Source organism: Austrofundulus limnaeus, unplaced genomic scaffold (genome assembly GCF_001266775.1).
Source record: "Austrofundulus limnaeus strain Quisiro unplaced genomic scaffold, Austrofundulus_limnaeus-1.0 Scaffold744, whole genome shotgun sequence".
NCBI lineage: Eukaryota > Metazoa > Chordata > Actinopteri > Cyprinodontiformes > Rivulidae > Austrofundulus > Austrofundulus limnaeus.
In genome coordinates, this window is record NW_013953146.1 from 175,291 (window position 1) to 192,057 (window position 16,767).

At 37.9% G+C, this 16,767-nt stretch overlaps 2 protein-coding genes across 5 annotated transcripts in view; both read left to right on the forward strand.

Annotated features, from left to right (window-relative positions):
• Nucleotides 1–1,034, forward strand: part of ncaph (non-SMC condensin I complex, subunit H) — a 27,102-nt gene extending 26,068 nt beyond the window's left edge. For all 4 annotated transcript variants that reach the window (XM_014028317.1, XM_014028316.1, XM_014028314.1 and 1 more), the window contains exon 18: nucleotides 732–1,034. In XM_014028317.1, coding sequence (XP_013883771.1) covers nucleotides 732–794 — 63 coding nt within the window. In that variant the 3' untranslated portion in view covers nucleotides 795–1,034. The remainder of the gene's footprint in view (nucleotides 1–731) is intronic.
• A 5,658-nt stretch (nucleotides 1,035–6,692) lies between these two features.
• Nucleotides 6,693–16,767, forward strand: part of vamp8 (vesicle-associated membrane protein 8 (endobrevin)) — a 13,681-nt gene continuing 3,606 nt past the window's right edge. The window contains exons 1-2 of the mRNA XM_014028312.1: nucleotides 6,693–6,911; nucleotides 14,622–14,789. Coding sequence (XP_013883766.1) covers nucleotides 6,897–6,911; nucleotides 14,622–14,789 — 183 coding nt within the window. The 5' untranslated portion in view covers nucleotides 6,693–6,896. The remainder of the gene's footprint in view (nucleotides 6,912–14,621; nucleotides 14,790–16,767) is intronic.

Sequence of the window (16,767 nt, forward strand, 5' to 3'; positions counted from 1 at the left end):
TAGATAGATAGATAGATAGATAGATAGATAGATAGATAGATAGATAGATAGATAGATAGATAGATAGATAGATAGATAGATCGATCGATCGATCGATCGATCTAAAAAAATCATAATTTCAGTAGTCACAATTTTAGAAATGGTGTTCCCTTTTTTTAAAAATATTCAGAGACTTGCTCTGCAGATTAGTCTCAGGTTAGAAGGCCTACTGTATTTACAAAACAACAATTGCATTATTTTACTGTATGAAGTACAGTCTCATATTGAAATAAATTATAATCACCAAAGTTTTGGAATCACATGTGTGGTACATTGTCTTTCTAAATACTATAGTAATTGATAGATTATTGGTTAAAATACTAAATGATTGAACTTTTAGTTTCTGCAGTCTTTCATAACTCAGGAGAATTCAGATCTGGTTGAGAAATAAACAAATTTTGATAAGATCTGTGATTTGTATCTGGTTAGTTTCATCAGAAAGTAGCCAGTGCAGTAGCAAAGCTAAAGAGCAGCAACAACTTAGTTTATGAATCCTGCCATCAGTACAATAATAAAATAAAAAAAATCTGCATAACTTGAAGCCTTCTGTCATTAATGTGTGAATGCAATAACTGAAATTACATTTCAGAAGACAAATGAGGACAACTCTGAGCTCTTTTCTTCAACCTGTGCTTTGAAATATTTTAGAAATGTTTGTTTGAATATAATTTTTGTTTTGTTTTGTGTTCCAGAATTTGGAGCTGGTGAAGGTTGACGATATGTCAGATATCATCATCAGGCAAGGCCGAAGATAAAAAAAAAAACAATGAGTTAATGTGATTTTTGTTTGTTTGTTTGTCTATCTTTGCTTTTTATGTCTTTATTGTGCATTTCTGATGTATTTGTCCAGAGAAATGTGCTTTTAATCTCTATATCAGCGTAACATGTGTTGCTTTTACTTTTGTACCTCCCGTGAATATTTACTGTGTAGATACTTTTAACTGCTCAAACACCACACAAAGATGTATATTGTCAAAATAAACGTTTTTCATAAATGTGGTGCATAACTTATTTACCACAAAGTTAATTAAAAGATCGAGCTGAATGTTTTCAGCATACGTGTGACAGTTTGAATTACTTTGTCACATCAGAGCAGCGTGCAGCAGCTGCTGAGGTAATGATCAACACCTCATCGTCATCTTATTGGAAAGAAGTAAAACTGGTTTGTCGAGACGCCTGCTGCTGGCTGGGTGTGACATCAGTTCAGCAAGAAACAAGGAGGAGCTGCTGTGCTGTAAACAACACTACCGGTCATCTGATAAAAGTACTTCAATGTCATTATTGTGTAAATGTTACAGGAATAGTTGATCCTCTTCTCAGTTTCATGATTGGTATGTGAAACCAAACACCTCTCACCCCCAAAACATTATTTCAAGGAATAATAAAATAAATAATTTTTAAAAAGTTTTATTTTTTAGAACCCTTGGCCAAAAAGATTTAAGTCACAATTCCTAAAGGGAGCTTATTTAATGTCGATTTTTATAGAAATGTTTTTAAGAATAATCCTCAAAGGTCAATCTTGGGTCTACTTTTAATCTTTACATGCTGCCTTTGGGGTCCATTAAAATAAGTTAAAAATCTAACCTTCCGGTCCCTGCTTTGCCGATAGATCCAGTTTTATCTGCCCATTAAGTTAGTCACTCTACTGGAAATAAATGGCATTAAAGTTTGGTTGAAACTAAATTTCTTGATTCTAAAATGGGAAGAAAAGACTGCAGTCATCGGCTTTGTTAAACATATAGTTGACCCTTTGCCTTTACACAGCCACTCTGCTGTCAGGATCTGGGTGTCATTTTTGATACAGCTCCTATATTACACAAATATAAATACAGTTGTGAAATCTGTTGTTTTTTTTCCTTCCAACTAACTTGTTGGCCTGGGGACATCCTATCTCCCCATCAAAGACTTTGAGAAGGTGATTCTATTTTTTTTTTTCCTCAGACTGTTGTAACGCTCTATGTTGGCTAGAAGAATACAATAGAAATACAGTGGTTTGCAAAAGTATTCATACCCCTTGAACTTTTCCATATTTTGTCACATTACAACCACAAACATAAATATATTTCACTGGAATTTAATGTGAAAGACCAACACAAAGTGGTATACAATTGTGAAGTGGAAGCAAAATTTTACATGAATCAAAACATTTTTTACAAATAAAAACTGAAAAGTGCGACGTGCAAAAGTATTCAGCCCCCTTTTCCCTGAGTGCAACCAATTGCATTCAGAAGTTGCCTGATGACTGCTAATGACTCAAAAGGGTCCACCTGTGTGTAATCTAATCTCAGTACAAATACAGCTGCTCCGTGACGGCCTCAGATGTTGGTTAAGAGAATATTYGGGAGCAAACAGCATCATGAAGTCCAAAGAACACACCAGACAGGGTAGGAATATGGTTTTGGAGAAGTTTAAAGCAGGCTTAGGTTATAAAAAGATTTCCCAAGCTTTGAACATCTCACGGAGCACTGTTCAATCCATCATCCGGAAATGGAAAGAGTATGGCACCACAGTAAACCTGCCAAGACAAGGCCGTCCACCTAAACTTACAGGCCGAACAAGGAGATCACTGATCAGAGAGGCAGCCAAGAGGCCCATGGTGACTCTGGATGAAATGTAGAGAGCCACAGCTCAGGTGGGGGAAACTGTCCACAGGACAACAATTAGTCGTGCACTACACAAATGTGGTCTTTATGGAAGAGTGGCAAGGAGAAAGCCATTGTTAAAAGAAAACCATAAGAAGTCCCGTTTGCAGTTTGCCAGAAGCCATGTTGAGGACACAGCAAACATGTGGAAGAAGGTGCTTTGGTCAGACGAGACCAAAATTGAACTTTTTGGCCACAATGCAAAACGCTATGTGTGGCGGAGAAAGAACACTGCACATCACTCTGAAAACACCATCCCCACTGTCAAATATGGTGGTGGCAGCATCATGCTCTGGGGGTGCTTCTCTTCAGCAGGGACCGGGAAGTTGGTCAAAGTTGATGGGAAGATGGATGGAGCCAAATACAGGGCAATCTTGGAAGAAAACCTGCTGGAGTCAGCAAAAGATTTGAGACTGGGGCGGAGGTTCACCTTCCAGCCGGACAACGAGCCTAAACATAAAGCCAAAGCTACAATGGAGTGGTTTAAAAAAAAGAATATTCATGTGTTAGAATGGCCCAGTCAAAGTCCAGACCTAAACCCAATTGAGAATTTGTGGCAAGATCTCAAAACTGCTGTTCACAAACGCTCTCCATCCAATCTGACTGAGCTTGAGCTGTTTTGCAAGGAGGAATGGGCAAGAATTGCAGTCACTAGATGTGCAAAGCTGGTGGAGACATACCCTAAAAGACTTGCAGCTGTAATTGCAGCAAAAGGTGGCTCCACAAAGTATTGACTCAGGGGGGCTGAATAATTTTGCACATCGTACTTTTCAGTTTTTTATTTGTAAAAAATGTTTTGATTCATGTAAAATTTTGCTTCCACTTCACAATTGTATACCACTTTGTGTTGGTCTTTCACATTAAATTCCAGTGAAATATATTTATGTTTGTGGTTGTAATGTGACAAAATATGGAAAAGTTCAAGGGGTATGAATACTTTTGCAAACCACTGTATATGACACCTCTATTTTTTATTCTGTACAGAAATGTGGTTGACTTCAATTTACACAATTTCAGCTTGAGAGTGTAGGGTTCACCTCAAGTGAGAAAACAAGAATTTCTGCCTCTAAAATAGTTCTGAGTGGAACAGAGTTTCTGTCCTCGAAAGCCTGTCTGAGGCCTATTTTAGAGGCAGATATTCTTGTTTTCTCACTTGAAGTGACTCCTACAAGAGACATCAAGTATTTGAAAAACATAACTAAGTAAAATTACATGAACAGAAAATGACGTGTAAAAATAAATTTCACTGATGAGAAAAAAACTACTCAAGTAAAAGTCATAAAACTGTTCACAAAAATTGGGAAAGTAAAAGTAATTTTACACACTAAGAAATGTTGAATTACTGAACCAAACTGGCTCCACTACTCAACTACTGGTTGAGTAAATTCAGCAATATATGTATCATAATGTACAGTATGTGAAAATTATTTGCTCAATTTACACAACTAGGCTTAGTAAAGCCAATTGACATGACTGTTTCGTAAATACAACACTTCATATTTTTAGAGTGCATCTAAAACAAAGTAACATCTTTCATGAGTTCAAACATTATTTAATTTTATAATGAGTAACTTACATTTTAAAGTAAAGAAGTAAAAGTATCATTTTTCACTTTAAAATGTAACAAAAGTAAAAGTAGCTAAAAAAATAATTAATAAAATTACAAATTCTCAAAAATATTAAGTACTGCAATGAAATAAATGTACTTAGTTACTATAAACCTCTGTCTTAAATTGAGCTTGCTCCAAAAGTAAGATTGTTTATTGTGTCTGTAAAAAGCCTTTACCTTTAATGTTTTATGCTTTTAATACTGTAATAAATCTATCATGGTAAAAATCATAATAAATAAATAAATCTCTTTCATCCAAAGAAAAAAATGAATTCTAAAGTGAAATTTATTTATTTATTAATTTTACAGAATACCAGATGTAGTGTAACCTTCACTAGCCCTATAAGTGAATCATAAATGTTCACCCCTTTAACCTGATCCTTGTTCTACTCAGAACAGATTAAATTAGAAATGGCCTGAACTTAAAGTGCTTTATCAAGTCCCTACAGGCTCCAAAGTGCTTCATTACAGTCATTCACACTGGTGGTGTTAGGCTACATTGTAGCCACAGCTGCTCTGGGAAGACTGACAGAGGTGAGGCTGCGTGCACAGCTGTGTGAAGCTGACACCCCACCCACACAAAAAATCCAAGCAAGTAAGCGGATTGGTTAGTGCTTCGTTTGTGCAGGTTTGTGCAGTTAAAATGAGCGTTTGTGCTGTTATAGTTTTTGAGATATTAAACATTATGTCTGTAGTTCTTTATGACGTCATCATCCCCCCAGCAACCTCCGAAATTAACCAAAACAGTATACTTTTTTTGTGCTTCGTTTGTGCAGCTTAGTGCAGTAGAAATGAGCGTTTGTGCTGTTACAGTTTTTGAGATATTACAAGTTTTTACTTTAACGCGATGACATCATCGTCCCCCCAGCAAGCTCCGAAGTGGTGACGTCATCGGCCGAAATTATAACTGCTAATATCTCGAAAACAAAAGCTGCACAAACGACAGTTTTTACTGCACAAACGGAGCACTAACGAACTAGCCCACTTTGGTTTGTTTTTGGAGCGATATGGGGTGATGGTGAACTCTAGATGACCAAAAAATATAATATTTCATATCTCGGAAACCAAAACTGCACAAACGACACTTTCAACGGCACAAAACTGCACAAACGGAGCACTAACGATTCTGACTATTTGATGGATTTTTTGACGTGGGTGGGGTGTCAGCTTCACACAGCTTGTGTGCACTGGTGCCACTGGGCCCTCTGACCACCATGGGGGTGGGTTTCCTTGCCCAAGGATGCAACAACTGAGATGAAGTCCCCCTAACCACTCTGCCACAGCCTTGATGTGTAAATTTTAAAAAAAATTGTAAAGACAGATGAAAATAAATTGAAAAACTTGCCTCATTAGTCACCATGGTAAATGTCTGTCACTCTGATAAAACAGGATGGATACCAAAGGGTTTCCTGAGCTCTAAACACCTCCAGGAGTTCTGTAAAATCCTTTTATCAAGAAATGAAGGGGTATGAGATGTGTGCAAATCTATGAAGAGCAGGCATCCTCACAAAATGAGTGACTGCGAGGAGGAGGATCATGAGAGCCCACTGAGACACGTGAGCACTTTGAAGGAGTCACAAACTCCAGCTGGTGAGATATGAGAGAGACTTCATATAACCATTGTCTGGGTTCTTTACCAGTTCAAGCTTGTTGGGAGAGTGGCAAACAGAGAGGGAACTTATTTCATCTCAACAGTTTGCTCAATCCCTCCAGAATGGAGACCCCAAACTCCCATTAACTTCCATTGTATCTGATCAGGGAGTGACAGACACAGCTTTGTGTTTACCATGGTGATTCTACTGAGGCAATAGTTTTCACATGTCTTTTGATTTTGGCTTTCTTTATATGTATATGCAATTCACACATGCAAATAATGGCATTTTGTCAATTTAGTTCAAAGGAAAGTCCCAAACTGGCTTTACAGAAAGTTGATGTAGCTCTGGATTTCAGGCCCCTTTTAACATTTCTTAACATTTGTTTTAGTTAAAAATACAAGTCAGTTCCTGGACATGATTTCACGGTTGCTCCGTGAAACATAAACATGAACGCAGGTTCACAGCCTGAGTATTAAACCACTGAAGATGACAACAGATGCAAAACAATAGGGAAGTAAAGTGAAATCCCTTCAAAATAAAAGCATGCTCACTGTGCAATTTTAAGTCTTTCATGAAAGGTATATTTAAAACAACCCAACATGCTTAAAATAGCATAATTAATAGAAAATAATTTTAAAAACTTTTCTAAACTTCCAATTCACAAGTAAAACCTGAAGCCGGCTTATTACAATGTTTTAATTTTCTTAGCAACAATGTAACTTCCTGTTTTGAAAAGTTGATTTTAAAAGTCTGCCTGAGGAAACAGTATGCGGTGTTATTCACTTGACACTCGGAGAGGAATTTAATTTGAAGGCGAAAGAAAAAAAAAAACCTGAAACCAACCAGGAAGTTGAATCGAGGAAGAGGAGAGTTTCTTCCTCGGTGGTTTCTTCGGTGAAGCGTCAAACTTTTACGTTTTAAAGCAGTTTTAAAGGGTTTTAAGTCAACACCGGTAGCCTGTAAAAGTTTTTCTGTCTTGTTTTCCGGGCGGAGGATTTAGTTTGTAACAAGATGGACTACAAGCCGGTAAGTCTGCTTTTGTTTTTGTTTTGTTTGGCTCGGTTCTTCACCGACACCATTTTCCTGCCAGACATGATGAGGCAGGTGGAGGCTCAGGTGAAACCAGCGAACACGGAAGTGAAAATTGTCGAAAAATGTTTGTAAAAGTCACCTAAAGTGTTGTGTCAACTTGTAGATGTTTAATAACAGTTCAGCTCAAGAACACCAGAAAATAAAGTGTTAAGCCACAAAATAGTGACAAAAGTTTTCATCCAATCTACTTTATATTTAAATTTTAAATGATAAAACACAAGTTTCTCATATTTAATATTTGCTAAACTCCACTGACTGAGATGTAGATGTTTAACTTCACAAAGATATGAAACTGAGCTCAACTTTAGCTAAAAACATTCAGCCCAGGGGTTCTCAACTGTTTTATAAACCCCATGCTGTTTTGACCATAGTTTACTGTCATTTTAACCCCTAAATGTCATGGGAATATTAGTTTTGGTTTGGTTCAGTGTGTTTGTTTTACTAGTGTGTAACTCACCACATGCATTTATTTAAATAAAAAACAAATGAACAATTTTTGGAGACATTTTTTAGGACCCCCAACATGCTTGACCCCAGTTTGAGAACCTCTGCGTTGTTAGCCTAAAGAAGGGAAGCAGAGGACAAGTGAGTCAAAACCAGTACAGCAGTGGGGGCAAACTCATTTTAACTGGGCGTTATGGTGGCCCTCGAAGGGCCAGTTGTAAACTTTAACGTTTTATGTTTGACTTTGACTAAACAATGTTTTAACATGTCCTCTTTTAAACACTGATAAGAACTAAGTGTATGACTGAGTAAATCTGTAATAAATACAGAAATATTATTAAAAGTAAAACTAATAAAGTTTTACTCACTGATGAGTTTCTAGTGAGTAGCTGCATTATGTCAGATTTAGTTTATGGTTGAATTGTTTGTATGTTGTTGTTTGATGTTTCCATGTTGTTTTTTATTTTAGTATTGTTTTGTAAATTATGTTTCGTTTGAATATATTCTGGGAATAAAAGGGGCAGACATAAGATTTTTCTTTTTATTTTGATTTTTGATTTGTGTATTTTCTTGTTTTTTAATAGTTATTTTTTATTGAAATGAATAAATTTTTGAATTGAAATTGCTCTTAAAGCCAATAGCTCAGGGGCAGAACAATTATCTTTCACATTTTAAATTTATTTTTGTTGCATTTAATCATCAATTGAAAGTTTGCTATTGATATAAGAAACAATTTTCATGTTAAGTAAAAAAAAATACTTTAATTAAAAAAAATTTTGGGGGGGACACGGGAGTGACCATCTGGCCCGCGGGCCTTGAGTTTGACACGTGCACTACAGGATGAAACGACTAAGATCCTGGATTACACCAGAGGAAAACTATGATAACCCCCTAAATGAACGCCTCAGACGGCAGAAACTTGCTAAGAAGGAGGAACAAGAAAAGCCAACATGTCAGAAAGAGAAGTGCCTGCACATCATGTAGCACCGATGAGGAAGTGACTGTTATCAATGAATACTACCAGTGGTTAACCAACCAGACGTTGTGGTGGTCAACAAACTACAGTAGAAGGCAGTGGTGATGGATGAAGCAATCCTAATCAGCTGTAACATCAGGAAGGAGGGGAGTGAGAAGATGGAGAAATACCAAGAGTTGAAAGAAACAGAACTCTGTGCTGAGACCCCCAAACTGGAAGAGTGGCTTCAACAGATCCCAGAAACAACCTCAGAGGTCTCTGTCCAGGGGAGTGCAGTCCTACAAACTAAACTCGTATTCAGACCTGATAATTTGCTCCGCTTTAAACTAACCGAACTAACTGCATTAAACATGCACCTTTTTTTGGACTTCACGGGCCACCGTTGCTGAGCTAAATATACTGAAATCATACCTGTTTCATCGTCTCCTATTAGCAGCTCTGCTGGCAGCATGTTGTGGGTCAGAACACGCAGCGCACCTCGTCTCCTTTGGGTCGTGGGACACATTTACTGACTCCGCTCCAAAATCAGAATTTCATCATGGAACCACCATTAAATTAGCTGCTTCTGACATTTTAAATGCTATTGCAGTTGTAATATTAGCAAAAATGTGCACATCAGAACCACAGCATGCAGGACTTCCTTGTTTTCTTCTGGGTCTGTGGCTCAGTCCCGCCCCCATCCTTTTTTTGTCCAGTGGGAGCAATGATCGTCACCCACATGGCCTTGTTTACAAGTTATAGTTCGTTTGCAAAAAAGCACAATTTGAATGCAAACCACACCAAACGAAAAAAAAAAAGTCCACTTTTGATCCAGACCAAACAAGTGGACCAACGGACTTTCCTGGTCTGAAAACACCTAAGATACTGAGCAGAACGCTGCTAGGGCCTTTCATAAAATGTTCACACTTATTTAGGAGATGTTTTTCCTTCTTTTTTTTAACTTGTAAGGCTCTATATACTGATTCCAAAACTGGTTGTTTTTTTTGGACCACCCTTTAAGGATTTAGAGGTCATCAAAGCTTAAAAATGAAGAAGCAAGTGCTTCATTTCTTCATAACACCATAAAAACAATCGCTGAGCCCCATAAACATGGAGCATATCACAGTTTTGCAACGTGTTTCTTTTAAAACCAAAGCAGAAAACAAACTAGATAAAACATTTAGTCTAAGCGTTAAAATAGTGACTGAAGATCACAGAAACCTGACCCACACACTGCTGGAGTCCAGCAATGAGTTTATTGAAGAGCCTGTCCAGGCCTCTGGTAGAAGATCTGAACTTGAAGTAAAGCAAAGTGGAAAACTAGGGTGAGTTTTGTATACACACACACACACACACACACACACACACACACACACACACACACACACATACGTACGTTCAGAGTCTAGTTAAAAATGATCAGCTCTTAATATTCCAGGAAGTCACAGCTCAACATGATTTTGAATTCTTTTTAAGGTGAGTGTGTGGGTGTCAAACTTGCAAACAAATATTTCTTGTGTGTTTATTCCATTTTACTTTGAGCAGCTTTGTATTTGTACTTCATTATTAAACTTAATACAGATACCTGTGTTGTTGAGGCTTATTTGAGCGGAGTTTAGTGAATGGCTGTGTAATGTAAGATGTTGCACAGCTGTTAAAATCTATTCAAATTCATGAGCATCTACAGCAAAGACTAAAACTTAAAGCTTTGTGTTATTTTATGCTAAGAATTTTGGCCTAAAGGACAGAAAAATCTCAGTGCAAGCATCAAAGCTTCTTGTGTTTTTAGGGAAATGTAACATTTGACTAAATAAAGAGTGGACAGTTTGAGATTTTTAAGCAGTTATCATTCACGTTCCATTCATGCCGGCAGACAGGACTCCCTATAGCTGGGATGTCCGAACTGATTTTGTGTGGTCCCTGACTTAGTCCAAGAATTATACTAATTTGTTTGCAAATTTGTCCCCCCGGCACAGGTGTTTGATGTAGATGGAGACTTATTTATTATTAGGGCAAATTTATCTCAAAGTAAAATCTTCCAATAAAAATATTGGCAACAATACCAATTATTTGTATTTAAATAACCAGACTCTTAGCTTTTTCCACATCTATTTAGTGACTTCTACTCAGAAGCTGATTTTGCTGCACTCCAATCTGCTTTTAATTCTTTTACTAAATTCATCTGAATACAGCAAGAATTTTCAACGAAAGAGTGACCTAAATCCTGATTTTATTGATCAGAATTGACTAAATTGGATTATTTTTTTCTCAATTGAAACCTAGAAAATTGCAAAAATTTCTTTCAGTAAAATAAGGGAATCCTGCAAAACAATTTTAAAGTTCTGGATCTAGATTAATTTACGCACCCATTTCCAGCAATAAATTTGACTATTTTATTTGTTTAAAGTATTCAATGATTAGTTTAATGTTGAGCAGGTAAAGGAAAAATATTTTGGCCCTCAAGTCCTTCTGACTTTATGATTTTGGCCGATGTGACAAAACGTTTGGACACCCCTGTTTTAATATCCACTCAGTTAAAACATTCCTTCAGTATCACCTTCTGTCCTTTTCTATCAGTTCAGTAAGTGTACAGCATCTAATCTGTCAGGTTTTGTTTTGAGTCATTACATTTTACTGGATGACGACTACAGGGTGACTCAACATGGCTCTGTTTGTGGAGATTGATACTTGATAGCTAACAGCCATGTGGTGGGCCTTAGTGAACTCAGGTTAATGAGGAGGTTGTAAAAGACAGAGCTTGGTTTGTGTAGCAGCTAAATAATACCTCAGTAGGATTAACGTCATTGTATCCTATAAAGGTGTATGTATGACCGTTTCAGTAGCAGCTGTATAGAATTTAAATTTGTTCAAGTGTCTTTAGTGTTTCAGAGTGACTGAGAGCAGGAGAAGGGAGAGGAAGGAATGCACGAGGAAGAGGGCAAGAGATGACGCAGTTAAACCTGCTTGGTTTCCTAGAGACTCATTTGTTTACATGCTGTTGCTGGGTCATGGGACACGCAGGTTACTGTATGCTCACTCACTCAGACCACACTGCATGGAGCACTTCTACCAAAAATCGGCTGTTTCTATTGTGTTCAAGAATATCAGTAAACTCTTTTGTTCATGAATGCCTCAACTATGTCTATCACTGTTTTGAGGTTTGTACTAGGCTGCAGGTGCCTCACACATCACTGTGAGCTGGTTACCAAAGGCCTCCTCTGAGGGTACGAAGATACAGTCACTGGATGTCTTTGATATCTAAGACCCTGCTTGGCTGGACTCCGTCATACTTGGGTTCACTCTTACAAAGAGCTAACAGTTGCTACGCCTTTCACTCAAACAACATTTTTCTTGTGCTTGTGCCCTGAGTTCAGACAGGAAATGAGAATGGTAAATGGACTGTACTTATATAGCACCTTTATATCCATCTGGGACACTCAAAGTGCTTTACACTGCAGACGTTCACCCATGCACACACACACATTCACACACTGATGATGGCAAACTACATTGTAGCCACAGCTGCCCTGGCGCGCAACGACAGAGGCGAGTCTGCCATACACAGGCGCCGCCGGACCCTCTGACCACCTTCAGTAGGCAAGGCGGGTGAAGTATCTTGCCCAAGGACACAACGACTGAGTCGACTGGACGGGGATCGAACCGGCGACCTTCCGGTTCCAGGACGARTCTCCTAACCACTCTACCACAGCCGCCCCTAAGAAACAAGCATTCAGTGTCGCTGCTTCACCAGCATGGAACCATCTCATTCTGAACTCAAAATTCCCAATCTTTTATTTTAATTATTTCCAACTTTTCATAATAAACTATGCACAGCTACGTCCATATCTATTTAGACAGAGACATTTTCCTAAGTTTTGTTCTAGAATTACCACAATGAAATCTGAACAAAACCTTTCAGATGCAGTTAAAGTTCAGACTCTCAGCTTTAATTCAGTGGGTTGAACAAAATCATTGTATAGAAATGTGAGGAACTAAAGCAGTTTTTAACACAACCCCTTCATTTCAGAGGCTCGAAGTAATTGGACAAATTAATTTTAAATAAAATGTTCATTTCTTATACTTAGTTGAAAACTCTTTGTTTGCAACGAAGGCCTGAAGCCTTGAACTCCTGAACATCTCCAGATGTTTCCTTTTTTTTTTAAAGCTCTGTCACATGGAGCCATGTCCAAGCCATCACACTGCTCTGCTGTTTTACAGATGATGTGGTGCTTTGGATCATGAGCTGTACCACGCCTTCGCCATACTTTCTCTTTCCATCATTCTGGTAGAGGTTGATCTTGGTTTCATCTGTCCAAAGAATGCTCTTCCAGAAAAGCTGCTTTTTTACATGTTTTTTTTTTTAGCAAAGTCCAGTCTATCCTTTTTACTCTTGAGGCTTATACGGTGTGTCTTGCAGTGTGCAGTGAACCCTCTGTATTTACTTTCATGCAGACTTCTCTTTATGGTAGATTTGGATATTGATACTTCTACCTCCTGGAGAGTGTTGTTCACTTGGTTGGCTGTTYTGAAGGYGTTTCTCTTCACCATGGAGATTATTCTGCCATCATCCACCACTGTTGTCTTTCATGGACATCCAGGTCTTTTTGCATGGATGAGTTCACCAGTGCTTTCTGTCTTTCTTTCTTTCTCAGGATGGACCAAACTGTAGATTTTACCACTCCTAATATTGTAGCAATTTATCCGACGGGTTTTTTTCTGTTTTTGTAGCTTAAGCATCACAGCCAGGGACCTAAAAAGGCTAAACAACCTGATAAAGAAGGCTGGTTCTGTTCTGGAGACGACTGTGGAATCTCTGGAGATGATGGTGCAAAGAAGGATTTTACATAAAATCAAGAACATTGTGGACAACCCTGACCATCCTCTTCATCAGACTGTCATAGAAAGACAAAGTGTCTTCAGTCGGAGGCTTCTTCAACTTCGCTGTAATACAGACCGCTACAGAAGATCTTTCCTGCCCACAGCCATCAGCATCTACAATAAGTTTTTAATTAAATGAGTTACAACAACACCTAATTTCCCTCTGGGATCAATAAAGTATTTTTGAATTGAATTTGAATTGAAGGATGGCTTGTTTCACCTGCATGGAGAGCTCCTTTGACTGTATGATTATTTCATAGCAAAACCTTTCAAATGCAAGCACCACACCTCAAATCAACTCCAGACCTTTTATCTGCTTCATTGAGAATGACATAATGAAGGGACTGCCCACACCTGTCCATGAAATAACCTTGGATTCAATTGTCCAATTACTTTTGGTCCCTTTAAAAACAGGGTGGCACATGTTAAGGAGCTGAAACTCCTAAACCCTTCATCCAGTTTTAATGTGGATACCCTCAAATGAAAGCTGAATGTCTGGACTTTATGCTCATATAACTATAACTTAAATTGTTTAAGCAGGTAAAAAACAAACTTTGTGTTGGTGTCCATATAGATATGGGCCTAACTGTAATTCCATTATTCAGTGTCAGTGTTTTAAATGTTTTTTAAACAGTTGCTACTGCCTTTTATGATTGTTTACATTGTTCAGATGTTTACTTTTTTTATAGTTGTGAATTATGTAACTGTTTTATAAGGTTTACTCTTTACTTGTCCCCAGGACCACCTTGCAAATATCTCGATCTCAGTGAGGTTTTAATCTAGTTAAATAAAATAAATTAAATTATATGACTTTAGTTTCAGTCACTGGTGGGGGCTGCCCTCTGCAATAAATTAAACTATCCATCAAACCATCATCGGGTGTCTGAAAATACAGAAAAACCTGAACATTTATAATCTTATTTGTATCTGTGTCAAAAAAATGTATTTAGAGGTTGTTGCTTTAGTTTTCATAAAGTTCTCAAAAAGGTCAGTGCAAACAGGAATGAGTTGAAGTCTCATATTTAAGTTCAGAATATCTTCACAGCTCATTTATATCTGATCATAAGGCAAAGTTTTGCTTCCACTCTCCATCGCTCAATGTGGTTTTAGTAGTTGTTTTTATTAGATAAGTGTACAAAGAATTCTAATCAAAAGCGCCAACAAACTGTGTATTGTACAGCTTGTTTTGCTTTACTGAAACTCAACTTTCTTTTTTTAAGTTTTAAAATCCAGTCGATTCATCTGATGCCTGGCTTCTCTGTTTTCCAAAGATTGGCACCATGCATAGAGAAACTCGCATCAGTCCACCTGTAGTTTGATCCTGTAATATAAAGTAACTCACTATGACCATCTGTTCTCCACTGCAGGAGCGGGGAGGACTGGAGGAAGCACCAGAGCAGAAGGACAAGGTGCAGGCCTTGAAGGACCAGGTGGATGGAGTGAAAGACATCATGACTCAGAATGTGGACCGGATCCTGGCCCGAGGAGAGAGGCTGGATGACCTCATGGACAAGTCTGAGGATCTGGAACAAGGGGTCAGTCTTACCACAAGTTTTACTCAGACAGGGGTTTGTCTAGAACTGGATTGTAATGTGGATTATGCAGGTGTGTGGATCATTACATCCAGCTGGCATGAAATCACAAAAATAAGAACAGACAGAACTGAAAAGGTGAAATTTCATTTTTTGAGATTAATTTTGTGAATTAAATCAAATGAACTTGTTTTTTATAGCCCACAGATGGATCCTAACTTGTGCTAGGACCCCCATAACAGGCCGCCTTTAAACAAAAAAGAAACATTTATTAGCTGAGCCTTGTCTGATACAAGATGTATGAAGTGCTGCCACACAGGATTTGTTTTTTCAGCCATTTCTTTAAAAAAATTAAAAATTAAAAAAATTAATGATTTATTTTATCTAGTGCTAAATATTTGGTTTATATTTGTATATTAATCAGATTAATATTTTTTACATAAAATAAAATGACTGTTTTAATATCCCAGCATTTTTTGATGCAAAAACAGCAACATGCATAAAGAGGAACACAGAGACAAAGGAGAGAGACACAAGTACATCTTGCTATTTTTGTGAGGACTACACACACACACACACACACACACACAGCGCTCACAGTCTGCCTCAGTCTGTAACTGTTTTTTTACACTGGGCAAAAAATGCATTTAAACCAGCTGACGTTAACTTTAGATCACAGTTTGAAATGTACGCTGAAGAAAACCTGCATCATGACTATTATACTGCGGCAGAGACGATTGCTTGCAAGAGAAGCTCAGCTTCCCCTAAAATGTAAAAAAAATAAGTGATCAAATATATACTGTTGTGAGTATGTCATTGACTACCGTATTTATTCAAGTATAATACGTAAAATTTAATCCATAAAATCATCCACAAAGTTGGGGGTAGTATTATACTCGGAAAAATATTTTTACTTGTGTATTTTAACTGAAATATCGGCAAAATTATTGAGTCCGGAAATGAGACCGCATTGTAAAAAGCAGTTGAAACGAGCTCACCTGTGACACTCCTCCATGCTTCAGAGCGAGATAATAACAGATCCAAGCAGGCGACATGATGTGATAAAAAGGGGGGGAAAACAATCCTGCACCTTAGTAATGATAAGAACTAATGACATTAGCGTGTGACTGAGCCGCTCCTCGAACAGCAACAAAAACATGTTCGTCTGTAATGGCTGCCGTCTACCGGTGTTCTGAAAAAGTTTGTATCCCTGAAAAAAAGTTTCCCCACTAGAGGTGGCGCTCACGAGTAGGAAGTAATCTGCTTTTCCCCCAGAAGGTGGTCCAAACCTCATGTGAAGTCTCTGACTTTTGTGTTGGCGCATCCTGGTGGACTATGTGTAAAATGTCAGAATTCATATAATGCTCAAAATCATAGTTTGCTGATTATATTTGTTGTTAAAATAAAATGAACAGTCCAATGATCATTTTACTGATATGTATAAAGACTGCAAAGGCTGAAAAATCTTGAAGTCTTATGAAATTGGAGGTAGTTTGAGGATTAAATTTTTTATGCTTTTTAAGCTCATAAAAGGGGGTCGTATTATACATGAGATCGTATTATACATGAGATATTATTATACACAAATAAATATGGTAAATATGTGTTACAATGCGCTCAACTTTTGTTCAGAATCATCTTCTTATCACTGGTAACGATGCGGCTTTCCTTTACCTCATTCCCGCACCTTCACAGTGCTTTAACAGTGCAGATGCTCAGCTTCCACAGACTTCAATAGTGAGGCAAAAAAAAATGCAGCGAAACGAGATGAGTCATTGGATAAATTCTGGGCTTTGTCCCGCCCACAGACACTCAGCGTCTCTGGAGGGCTGTGTCCAAAACGGCAGGACGGGTCCTCCGAAGGTCGAATTTGTCGGCTGCATACGTCACAGCGCCGCGACGAAGGACGTCCAAAACGGAAGACTCCTCCGATGCGTCCGACAAATACGTCCTTCTTTTTCCCCGAATCGAAGGACAGGTC